Source organism: Triticum aestivum, chromosome 7A (assembly GCF_018294505.1).
Source record: "Triticum aestivum cultivar Chinese Spring chromosome 7A, IWGSC CS RefSeq v2.1, whole genome shotgun sequence".
Classification (NCBI taxonomy): Eukaryota; Viridiplantae; Streptophyta; class Magnoliopsida; order Poales; family Poaceae; genus Triticum; species Triticum aestivum.
In genome coordinates this window covers 209,821,035-209,832,696 of record NC_057812.1, presented here as the reverse complement: position 1 = coordinate 209,832,696, position 11,662 = coordinate 209,821,035, and the positions used below count along the sequence as shown (strand labels likewise).

Genomic DNA, 11,662 nt, shown 5'->3' with positions numbered 1-11,662 from the left:
AAGTATCCGTGGGTCAATTATATGATATGCACCAAACAACTTTAGATTCACAATATTCAATCCAACACAAAGAACCTCAAAGAGTGACCCAAGATTCCTACCAGAGAAATGAAGACGAAAACGTGCATCAACCCCTATGCATAGATTACCCAAATGTCACCTCGGGAATCCGCGAGTTGAGTGCCAAAATATACATCAAGTGAATAAATAGAACACCCCGTTGTCACCATGTGTATCCCACGCTAGACATACATCAAGTGTTCTCGAATCCATAATAGTATTCAATCCATTAATAGTGAAATCTACGTAAAAATCAATTCATCACAAGAAGATAGAGGGGGAGAAACACCATATGATCCAACTATAGTAACAAAGCTCGCAGTACATCAAGATCATGCAAAATCAAGAACACGGGAGAGAGAGAGAGAGAGAGAGAGAGAGATCAAACACATAGCTACTGGTACATACCCACAACCTCGAGGGTGAGCTACTCCCTCCTCATCATGGAGACCGCCGGGATGATGAAGATGGCCTTCGATGATGGTTTCCCCCTCCGGCAGGGTGCCGGAACGGGCTCCCGATTGGTTTTTTGTAGCTATACAGGCTTGCAGAGGCGGAACTCCCAATCTAGGTTTCTTTTCGGGGGTTTTGGTATTTATAGGAATTTTTGGCATCGGTTTCACGTCAGGGGGGTCCATGAGGAAGTGGCAAGACAGGGGGTGCGCCCTCCACCCTTGACGCCACCTCGGGATTCTTCTGGCCCAACTTCGGTGCTTCAGGGGTCTCTTTTGATCCATAAAAATCACCATAAATTTTCAGCCCATTCTGAGAACTTTTATTTCTGCACAAAAAATGACACCATGGTAGTTCTGCTGAAAACATCGTCAGTCCTGCTTAGTTCTAATGAAATCATACCAAAACCATATAAAATTATTGTAAACATGGCATTAATACTTCATTAATTATAGATACGTTGGAGACGTATCACACACCGCAAAAAAGAGTTACATCAAATGGATCTCCAAGAGACCATTGTATTGAGAATCAAGAGAGAGAGAGAGAGAGAGAGGAAGCCATCTAGCTACTGCCTATGGACTCGTAGGTCTATGATGAACTACTCACGCATCATCGGAGAGGCACCAATGAGGATGATGAACCCCTCCGTGACGGTGTCTAGATTGGATCTCGTGGTTCTGGAACTTACGGCAGCTGGAATTGTGTTATGTCGACTCCCCTAGAGTCTTTGGAATATTCGGTAATTTATAGGGCGAAGAGGCGCTGCCGGAGGTCACCGAGGGGGGCACAACCCCCCTGGGCGCGCCTGGGCCTCCTAGCGCGCCCTGGTGGGTTGTGCCCACCACGGGCCTCCCCTCTGGTACATGTTTGGCCCATTGGGTGTCTTCTGATCCAGAAAAAATCTCCAAAAAGTTTAGCTACGTTTGGACTCCATTTGCTACTGATATTCTGCAAAGTAAAAAACAAGCAAAAAATAGCAACTGGCACCGGGCACTATGTCAATAGGTTAGTCCCAAAAATGATATAAATTTGCTATAAAATGGTTGTAAAACATTCAAGAATCATAATATAACCGCATGGGACAAGCAAAAAATTATAGATACGTTGGAGATGTATCAGTGCATGCGCTGGCGACCAAAATTGCGGCGACGAGCGCCGGACTTCATCGGAAATTTTCTATGGACCACCATTTGGAGCGTGGCTAGGCGCATTCGAACGCTGGTGCTCGTGTGCGTCCAAAAGAGCAAACGACGGTGGCTGGGGTGGTCTGCAACGATGACGACGTCGAGCAGAGGCGGCGGTCGGAGCATGGGCAAGCTCGGGTTCGGTACTAGGAGGCACGGGATGACGATCTAGAGGGGGCCTCGGCTTCCTGGAGGTGCGCTGAGCACGACTGCATGGTCATACAACTTTGAGAAGGATGGAAGCGATGGCAGCAAGCGCAACAGCGGAGCTAAGCTTTGACAGCGATGGCAACAACGACTAGAAACAGGGAATCAAGGGGGAAACAGAGTGGAAGACTCGACGCTCACCGAGGGAGGTCACAGTTGCTCGTCGGGGGTTTAGGAGCAGCAAACGATGACAAATCGAAGTTGTTCACGATGATGATCAAACGTGGGAGAAGAGCTCGATTCGGTCAATGCGGTGGTGTAGAGCTCGAAGTCGTCGATGTAGAGGATGCAGGGGATGATGTCACAGATCGCAAACAAGGATCTAGGGCGCAGGGACGATGGCGGGCAAGCTCAAGATCGAGAGAGAGGGGAGATAGGAGAGGGGGGAAGTGCCATAGGGTTTTTCTGGGGGTCACGATGGGCATAAAACCCGATACCCGAAAAACATGAACCCGTATTACCTGAAACCGAAACCCCCCCAAAAACTGGCTCAGCCCACGAAAAACATCGTGTCTACAAAGAAACAAGGCTCAGCCCACGAGAAGGGGCATCCAATGATGATGTGCTGCATGGTCTCCTCGGCCTGGTCACACAGGGTACAACGATCCTTGTGCGGCAGGCCATGACGAGCGAGTCGAGCATACGTCCAGCAGCGGTCGAGGTCAGAGAGCCAAGTGAAAATCTTGATGCGGAGGGGAGCCCAACATCTCCATGTAAGGCGCCAGAATGGTGCATGAGTGGATCCGGAGTAGAGAGCGCGATAGTAGGATCTGGACGAGTATTTGGCATTGGAAGTCCATCGCCAGAGGAGGCGGTCCAGGCGGGAGGAGAGGGTGGTGAACCGGAGCAATCTCCAGAGGCGGACGTAATCGATCAAGGCGGTGGGGTTGAGAGCGCCGCGTAGATCAGCGATCCAGCGACGGTCCTGAAGGGCATCGGCGGCGGAGCGCTTGCGCAGGCGCCGTGGAACCAGAGGAAGCAGGGACGGAGCTAGATCCGAGATGGTGCGACCGTTGAGCCAGTGGTCGGTCCAAAAGAGGCATGTTTGGCCATCACCAACGTCCCAGGATGTGGAAGCCCTGAAGATGGCAGAGACGTCGTGGTCGCTCGGGAGTTGGAGATGCGCCCAAGGCTTGGAGGGATCCGTGCGCTGGAGCCAAAGCCACTGGAATCGCAGGGCGATCCCCTGGCGGTGGAGGTCCTGAATGCCCTGCCCGCCGAGCTCGAGAGGGTGACAGACGCGTTGCCAGTTGACGGGACCGTGGCCGCTGCGGGTCTCCTTTCTGCCGTACCACAGGAACTCGCGGAGGGTGCGGTTGATCTGCTTGAGAATAGGCGGGCAGATGGTGATGGCCACCATAATGTGGGAAGGGATCGTGCAAAGGACATGACGAACCAGAGCGAGGCGTTCGCCGCGGGAGAGGAGGGCAGCACGCCACGTGGGCAACTTCCTCGTGAGCCTCTCAACGATAGGCTGCAGGGAGGAGGCGGAGGGTTTCCGTACTGACAGTGGAATGCCCAGGTAGGTGATAGGAAACTCGAGGACAGCGCATGCAAGTTCGGCGTTGATTCACGCGAGCTCCGCATCACCGCAACGGATGGGCGTGGCCGAGCATTTAGCGAAGTTGGTGCGGAGCCCGGAAGCCACTTCAAAGACACGCAACAGCTCACGGATGACGCGCGGGTCGTGGATGGAAGGGTGGCAGAAAATGACCACGTCATCGGCGAAGAGGGATATGCTCGAGGCGGCGTGGCGGGTGGTAAGGCGCTGAAGCTGGCCTCGCTGATGGGCGTGAAGCAGCAGAGAGTTGAGGACATCGATGGCCATGGTGAAAAGCATGGGAGATATCGGATCGCCCTGGCGCGGGCCGCAGGCGAGGGCGATCGGGGGGGGGGGGGACGGGGGAACCGTTGATAAGGATCCGCGTACTCGCGGTGGAGAGGAGAATGGCAACCCATTCGATCCAACGACGTCCGAAGCCCATATGCCAAAGGACGTCAATGAGGAAGGGCCAAGAAAGCGAGTCGAACGCGCGTGCGATGTCAAGCTTGAGGAGGACGCGGGGTAACCGAAGATTATGAAGTTGGCGTGTGGTCTGCTGGACCAACATGAAGTTGCCGTGCACGCAGCGCCCAGCGATGAAAGCGCTTTGGTTCGTGGCCACGAGCTGTCCCAGCCGAGGGGCGAGCCGGAGGGAGAGGACCTTGGCCACAAGGTGGAGCAGACTGATGGGGCGGTACTCGGAGAGGGCGGTGGCGTCTTGCTTCTTGGGCAAGAGGGTGATTAGGGCTTCGTTGAGGCGCTGCAAGCTATGCCCGTTCATGGAATAGAACTTGTCAAAGACAGCGCAGATGACGGCCTTGACGATGTCCCAGCAAGCCACGAGAAATTCAGAGGTGAAGCCGTCAGGGCCTGGGGCCTTGCCGCGGGGAAGCGCGCGAGCAGCTCGAAGGATCTCTTCCTCAGAGAAAGGAAGCTTGAGATCAGTGAGGTCGAACGAACGGTCGTCGATCTGATCAAGATCAAGGGAGAATTCGCGTGGCGAGGAGGAACCGAAGAGCGAAGAGAAATGATGAAAGGCGGCCTCGGCCATGCCCTGCTCGTCATGGATTGTTGTGTTGTTGACCCGAAGGGAGTGGATGACATGCTTTTGACACCGATGAGCGGCATGGATTTTGAGGAACGCAGTGTTCGTCTCACCTTCTTTGAGCCAGGAAAAGTGCACGCGCTCGCGAGCAAGGGATCTCTCGAGCGAAGAAAGCCCGAGGTAGGTGCGCTTGAGGTTGCAACGGAGCCAGGATTCGAACTGGGTTAGAGGGCGGAAGTCATGCGCCGCATCGAGCCGGGTAATACGGGTTACATACGGGGGTACAAAGAAACGAGGCCCAGCCCACGAAAACTGGGTTACATACGGGGGTTACATCATGGGCATAAGTCCTGGTGCGCTTGAGGTTACATACCCGAAAAACATCGTGTGTACAAAGAAACGAGGCCCAGCCCACGAAAACTTAGGTCACCACTTGTCCCAACTTCCCAATCCCCCCATTGCTAGTTACCACAGGCCCCAACCCCCGCTCGTATCCACCTCTATGGCACTACGCCGCAGGCCCCATATGACCTTCCCCCGTGGCTCGCACCAACAGCACCACTGCTGCCCTCGTACGCCTCCACTCCGTGCCATATTTGACCAGCTACATGTCAACTCCACGCACCTTTGTACACACCACCCGGCTGCAACACCATCCATTGTAGGCAGCACCGCGCACTCGCCAGTTGGCCTCTAGCGGTTGTCCTTTGCGATTGCAGCAAGCAAGCTCCGCCTCCTCTGCAGGTGTAGCCCACCTCGCCCGATGACCTCCTTCTCCAGCCAAACTCCAGCCGCTGCACACTGTGCCTCCTCGCATCGCGATGCACCATGCTTGGTTCTTCTGTTTTTGTACTCCCTTCGTCCGAAAATACTTGTCAGCGAAATGGATGTATGTAAACATATTTTAGTTTTAGATACATCCATTTTTATCTATTTATGCGACAAGTATTTGTGGACGGAGGGAGTATTTATTTTGGGCAATTCAGGATTACCCGAACCCGATTTTGCGGATACCCGAATTGTCGGGTATAAAAAAATTTAGACAAATTTTGGGTATTAATTTTGAAGACCCAAAATTCTTATAAACTTAAATAACTGACCCGAATTTTTGGGTAAACCCAAACGCTCAGCGTGACCAAGGGTTGCGGGGATGACTTATCCACGCGGGGAGACTGCGGATGGCTGCCGCGTGGCTATCGGTGCCCTGGACACCGCAGACGCGTCCAACGAGCCTCGGTGAACATGAGGAAGAAGAAGGGGGAGGTGGGATGGTTCTTGCACTGTGCACTCAAGGCCTAGTAGTGCAGTAGGTTATTTCCTTTTTTTTTTCTGTTTCTGTTTTCTTTTCTGTTTTGCATTTATTTAAGCCACTAAATGCATTTAGTTAAATATGAAACTTGTCATATAATTACAATGCAATACTTTGAGAAGGCACACAATGTTTTAGGTCATTTGCAAACGTTTAAGTTTTTTATATTTAATTGGCTTAAATAGTTGTTGTTGGCCCTGTTTAATTGATGCTAGGGTAAATTTGGGTTGGGTGGTGTTGTTTTCCTTAAAAAAATTATTTAGGTATTATTTGTAATATTATAAAAAAAAACTCTATTTGAAGAAATAATATTTTGCCTTGCAAGAATTTGACTTTGAATTTGACTGTTATTTGGGACAAGTGGCAATTAAGCTTTGCAAAACATGATGACTTGGCATAATTAGAGGGAAATCATTGTAGCTTAATTACAATGGTGTTACAGTTTTGAGAGAGGATTTGGCTCCCCTAGAAGAAGAAGAAGAAGGAAGTCGCATGAGGGCATAATAAGGAGAAGGAAGTCACATCTACGAAGGATAACCGAAGAAGCCCCTTATATACACCTTCAACCCTAGCTGCTGGCATCAGGCCCTCATTCATCCAAGATAAGATCACAACACCTCCATTGCTGCTCCAAAACGACCTCGATGGAATAAGAAGGGCGAATACAAGAAGTAAGAAGGGGAGCCTCCGCCACCACGCGCACCGGCCTTTAGGCCAGTGCCATCTCCACCGTGTCGCCTCCATCACCGCCATCTTCATCGATGTTGCCTTCGTCACCATCATCTCCACCAGCGACGCCATGCCTTCTCTCTTCCCCGGCCCGATGTCGGCTTGTAACTTGACCCTCTCCTTTATGTTTTCCGCCATTATGTTTGAGTAGTTGTACTTATTCTCGAGAATATGGATGAACTCCTTACGATAAGAATTAATTTCCTTTAAGCGATCAGATATATTATGCTTATGTTCAAGTTAGTAGCCTTCGTGAATGTTGAGAGGAGACCCCGCTCGCATTTGTACCATGATTAGCCATGAAGCATATTGCTGTCGCTGTTTTAGGTTAGGATGTTGAGGTAGCTCGAGGTGCCAGTAAAATCTTGTTTCCTTTTGCGGCGGCATTGACAACGAAGGTATACCAGTGAACACACACCTCTCCCTTCTCTTCTTGTTGATGGAGTCACGAGCTATCCTCCACGTCTGGACTCATCGCCGAGGCAAGCTACCGCAGGGTCACTCTCTATGGGGCTCGCTTCGTGTTGTCGTTGCACCTCCTCATGGGCCGGACGAAGAGTCATCAGGTTATGTGGTTGTCGACACTCGTTTGGACTATAGAGTCGAGCATAGACTCCAAGACAAGTGGGCAAGGTGAAGGTAGAAAGGAGAGCCATGCTAGAGGAGGACCAAAGGGGGTCAAGTGAAAGGTGAGTGACAATTTATTCGCCATTTTTCTTTCTTTTTTTCTTTTAAGTGGATCCCACTTGTGACATGTTCATAATGCCCCATGCACCGATTACCCAAGGAAAAAACCTTAGAATGTATCTCAGACACACAACCAAAGTGCAGTGATTTAACAGAAGAAGGGCAAAACTAAGCACCCCAAAAACATTTTTGGGGTAAAACTGAAAACCAATTAGTGGAACAGAAGTTTTCTTTGTGTGCATTGCGTAGTTGCCTGCATACCGCAATTCTGGTCAATTTGTCAGCAATAAAATCACAAAGCATAAAACAAAAACTAAAATAAAATCACAAAGCATCAGATAAACAAGCAAATGCCCATAGCGCTACAACTACATACTGAAACAGTTACTGTTCTTACAAGAAGTAAACACCGAAGACAAACACAAAACATTTAGGGAACCACCAAATCAGGTAATCACATTAAACTTGAAAAAATCAACAAAGCAGGACATAAACAAACAAACGCCCATCTCATGTGACAACTACAAACTGGAACATTTACAGTTCTTACAAGAAGTTAAACTCAAGGATAACCACACAAAATTCACGAAAAAGCAAGCAAGAATCATCAATCAGTAACTGCCCGTTCACCAACTCCATGACGTCAAACTCGAGGAGATCAACCAATTTTTCAGAGAGTAGGCATGAATGCCCAGCTTTTTACAGAAAGCTTAAAGCAAAACAGATCAAGGAGGAGAAAAGATAGACAGGCGAGACTAGCTTAAGATAATCAAAGCGGCTCATCAGGCCAAATTTGAGACAATCAACACAGTTCATGACCAATTTCATCACTAGATTCGTCCAGCACGCCACACTTCAGGAGATCAACAAGCTTTCATGACCAAATTCACCACCAAATCAGTTCATCATATGCCAAATTGAGGAAATCAACAGAATTTCATGACCAATTTCACCACCAAAGTAAGTTCATCATATGCCAAACTAGAGGAAATTAACAGAGTTCGCGACCAACTTCACCACCAGACCACTACCAACTCGATCCAAGACGACCAACGAAGCAAAACAAGGAAGAAAGACACCAAACATGACCAGATCAACAAGGCGTCTCTCACACTCTCGCGCCGGCCATCCTGCATGAGCACTACCACTACCTACTCGACCTTGACGTGGAACACGTCCTTGCGCTCCTCCTCCTTCACCTTGAGCAGGGTCACCCAGAGCACGCCGTTCTTCATCTCGGCCTTGATCTTGTCCAACTTGTACGCGTCAGCGGGCATCTCGATGCGGCGGTTGTACCTCGGCACCGCGGAGTCGTCGTCGCCGTCCCAGGGCTGCTTCTCGCCCTCGCCCTCGACCACCAGGATGTTCTTGTCCGCGCGCACCTTCACGTGCTCCTTGGTCAGCCCGGGCATCGGCACCTTGAGGTACACCGCATCGTCGTCCTCCTTGGCCACCCAGCGTCCGAGCCGCGACGCCCCAGCAGTGGAGAGGCCGGTCTGAGCTGCAACGTCCTCCATCAGAGACAGCAGACGGGCCATGCTGGTCAGCGCGCCGAGCGGGTCGAGCACGTCTGCAGAATCAACATCAGGGACGGCAATGTTAAAAATAAGCCATGCGTTCATGTGCGTGCGTGCGTTGTGTGTGCTTGTGGCATGCGTGTGTGTCGCTGGGTAGGTGTGAGAGCCGGAGCTAGCTAGCCAGGCCGAACTTGGTGGCTGCTAGGTGTGGTTGTTAGCGCATGCATGCACTGGTAGTTAGCTGGTTAGCCGGCCTGGAGTTAGTGGCCGGTAGTGGTGGCCGTGTGGTGCGTGCGTGGGGGTCTGTATGCTTGGCCGCTGCGTTACCTGATTATAAAGGCCAGGCGATGTAGTACGAGAGCCGTGGTGCTCTGGGAACGAGTTCGTGCTCGTGGGTGTTGGCGTTTGAGCGCCGGAAACCTCCTGTGTCCACCTGTGTCTCCTTCTTCCCTTCTTCTTCTACCTCGGTCTGCAGCAGAACAAGAGAGCTGTGAGAGGTAGGCGAGAGCTAGGGCTAGTCGGCAACAACAATTGGTATCGGAGCATCGGGTTCGGAGGAGCTCGCGGGCGATGGCGCTCGTCCCGTGCGGCGGCGGAGCACGGTGATGCCGGGCGTGCGGAGAGCGCGGCGGCCGCGGCGGACCTGCGCGGTGGCGCAGAGGCTGCGGTGGCGCGGCGCGGCTCGGCGGAGGGAAGGCCAAGCTCCGGGACACGCCGGATCGGCCGCGTTGGTCGCCTCGGAGCGCGATCATGGCGCGGGCTGGTGGCGTGCGGAGCGTGGCAGAACAAGCCGCGGCGACGGGCTCACCGCGTCGGGCGCGTGTATGGGCGCGCGCCAGACGTAGCGGGCACGTCGGGATCGCGGGTGCGGACCACGTCGGGGCGCTGGACCCGGTTGCGCAGATCGCGTATGTGCGCGGCGGGAGCGCGGGGACGTGGGGAGTGCGCGCGAAGGGCATGGCGGTCGCGGAGACGAGGAGGTCGCGAAGGACCTGCGTGGTGGCGCAGAGGTCGCGATGGCTCGGGCGACAATCGTGGAAGGTGCGTGACACGTAGGCGCGGTGTGGCGGCTGCCATGGCGGACGCGGAGGCGGCACGCGGTGAGCGTCTGGTGCTGTCGGGCTCGTCGGGCGCGACGGATGCGCGCGGGACGTGCGGGACGCACTGGTGCGATCGGGCTCGTCGGGCGCGTTGGGTGCGCGCGGGACGTGCGGGGCGCAGAGGGACGCCAGGCGTGTGTCGCCGGCGGAGAAGGAGCTCGGCGTATGTTGCCGGAGTCATGATGGAGCACGGTGCAACCGGCGTCGTTGCGGCAGGTCGGGTCCGCGGGCTGGGTCACGACTATGACGACGACAATGACAGGAGCTGCAACAACTTCGACGACGGCGAGATCATGGCTTAGGAGGAGAATGTTAAAAATAAGCCATGCGTTCATGTGCGTGCGTGCGTTGTGTGTGCTTGTGGCATGCGTGTGTGTCGCTGGGTAGGTGTGAGAGCCGGAGCTAGCTAGCCAGGCCGAACTTGGTGGCTGCTAGGTGTGGTTGTTAGCGCATGCATGCACTGGTAGTTAGCTGGTTAGCCGGCCTGGAGTTAGTGGCCGGTAGTGGTGGCCGTGTGGTGCGTGCGTGGGGGTCTGTATGCTTGGCCGCTGCGTTACCTGATTATAAAGGCCAGGCGATGTAGTACGAGAGCCGTGGTGCTCTGGGAACGAGTTCGTGCTCGTGGGTGTTGGCGTTTGAGCGCCGGAAACCTCCTGTGTCCACCTGTGTCTCCTTCTTCCCTTCTTCTTCTACCTCGGTCTGCAGCAGAACAAGAGAGCTGTGAGAGGTAGGCGAGAGCTAGGGCTAGTCGGCAACAACAGGCAAAAGCTCATCAGAAGGCTGATTTGACTCACGGTGTTGAGACTTGAGAACGAACGCAAAGAAACGGCGCGCCACAGGTGGGGAATGGAAGCATACCCTGCGAGAAGGAGCTGGGGATGACGAGGTCGCGGTCGCTATAGTCGTCGTCGTCGTAGCGGTTGACCTCCTTGACCTGGGTGCTGTACGGGCGGCGGACGGCGTTGACGGCGGGGCAGTGGGGCGCGCAGAAGGCCACGGGAGCACCGGACTTGAGGAGGCCGGCCGGCTCGGCACCCTTGCAAGCGACGGCGGAAGCCATGGGCTCTCTCTCTCTCTTCTTTCTCTTTCTCTTTCTCTCTCCTTTCCCTCTCTCTCTCTCTCTCTCTCTCTTCTGCTGTGATGATTTTGGATTCTTGTGTGAGCGAGGCGGGGTGAGAAATGGAGTGGGTTTTGTAAACCGGGAGCGGGGAGATTTCTTGGGGGAGGGGATGGGGAAACGGGTTTAGAAGGTTCTGGACCGATCGGGTGGGCTCTCGAGCCTTCCAGCAAGATCTGGAGCCTATAGCTTTACAATTCGTGCTGTTTGATATACGATCAGGGCGACGTGGATGGTGCTAGCTTTTGATCTGCTAAGCTACGTCGGACACGCCTGATTTGCTTTTCAGAGTTGGACTGCTTTTGGGAAGAATTCCTACCGTTTGGTGGACTTGATGTCGTCGGTTATATTTTGGTAGACTACATGGAAGCAACAAACAGGTGCATTGCTTATGCCAATACAGTGTCGACCTAATAACAGTGTTTAGTTTACTAAACTCTACACGTTCAGCTTATACAAGGCTCCTAAATAACCATCCGAAAATAAATATATAGTAATTGTACTATAAAACCGTGTTAAGTCTACATAATCCATCTTTGTATAATAACCCACAAAATCCAATGTTACCTTTTATTTTGGGAGATAATATACTATTGGGGAACGTCATATTTATAGTAGGTTCTAGTGAATGCTCTACTCTGCCACCAGATCATATGCACGGATCTTAGCACAAGATGCCTTGTCACATCATGTTCGAAACTTGTAAGG

The 11,662-nt window shown here is 52.7% G+C and overlaps 1 protein-coding gene across 1 annotated transcript; it reads right to left on the bottom strand.

Moving 5' to 3' along the window:
- Positions 1 to 8,097: 8,097 nt before the first annotated feature.
- Positions 8,098 to 10,998, bottom strand: LOC123151713 (26.2 kDa heat shock protein, mitochondrial). The gene is made up of 2 exons (XM_044571377.1): positions 10,696 to 10,998; positions 8,098 to 8,790 (listed from the first exon to the last, which is right to left on the bottom strand). Exons 1-2 carry the CDS (start codon positions 10,895 to 10,897, stop codon positions 8,372 to 8,374), a joined length of 621 nt encoding a protein of 206 aa, XP_044427312.1. The 5' UTR covers positions 10,898 to 10,998; the 3' UTR covers positions 8,098 to 8,371.
- Positions 10,999 to 11,662: the final 664 nt, after the last annotated feature.

Bases quoted from the DNA above. Each gene is read 5' to 3' on its own strand.
- LOC123151713 (XM_044571377.1), bottom strand. From the start codon at position 10,897: ATGGCTTCCGCCGTCGCTTGCAAGGGTGCCGAGCCGGCCGGCCTCCTC. The intron at 8,791-10,695 runs GTATGCTTCCAT...TTGATTCTGCAG, and splicing joins CCCCAGCTCCTTCTCGCAGG to ACGTGCTCGACCCGCTCGGC.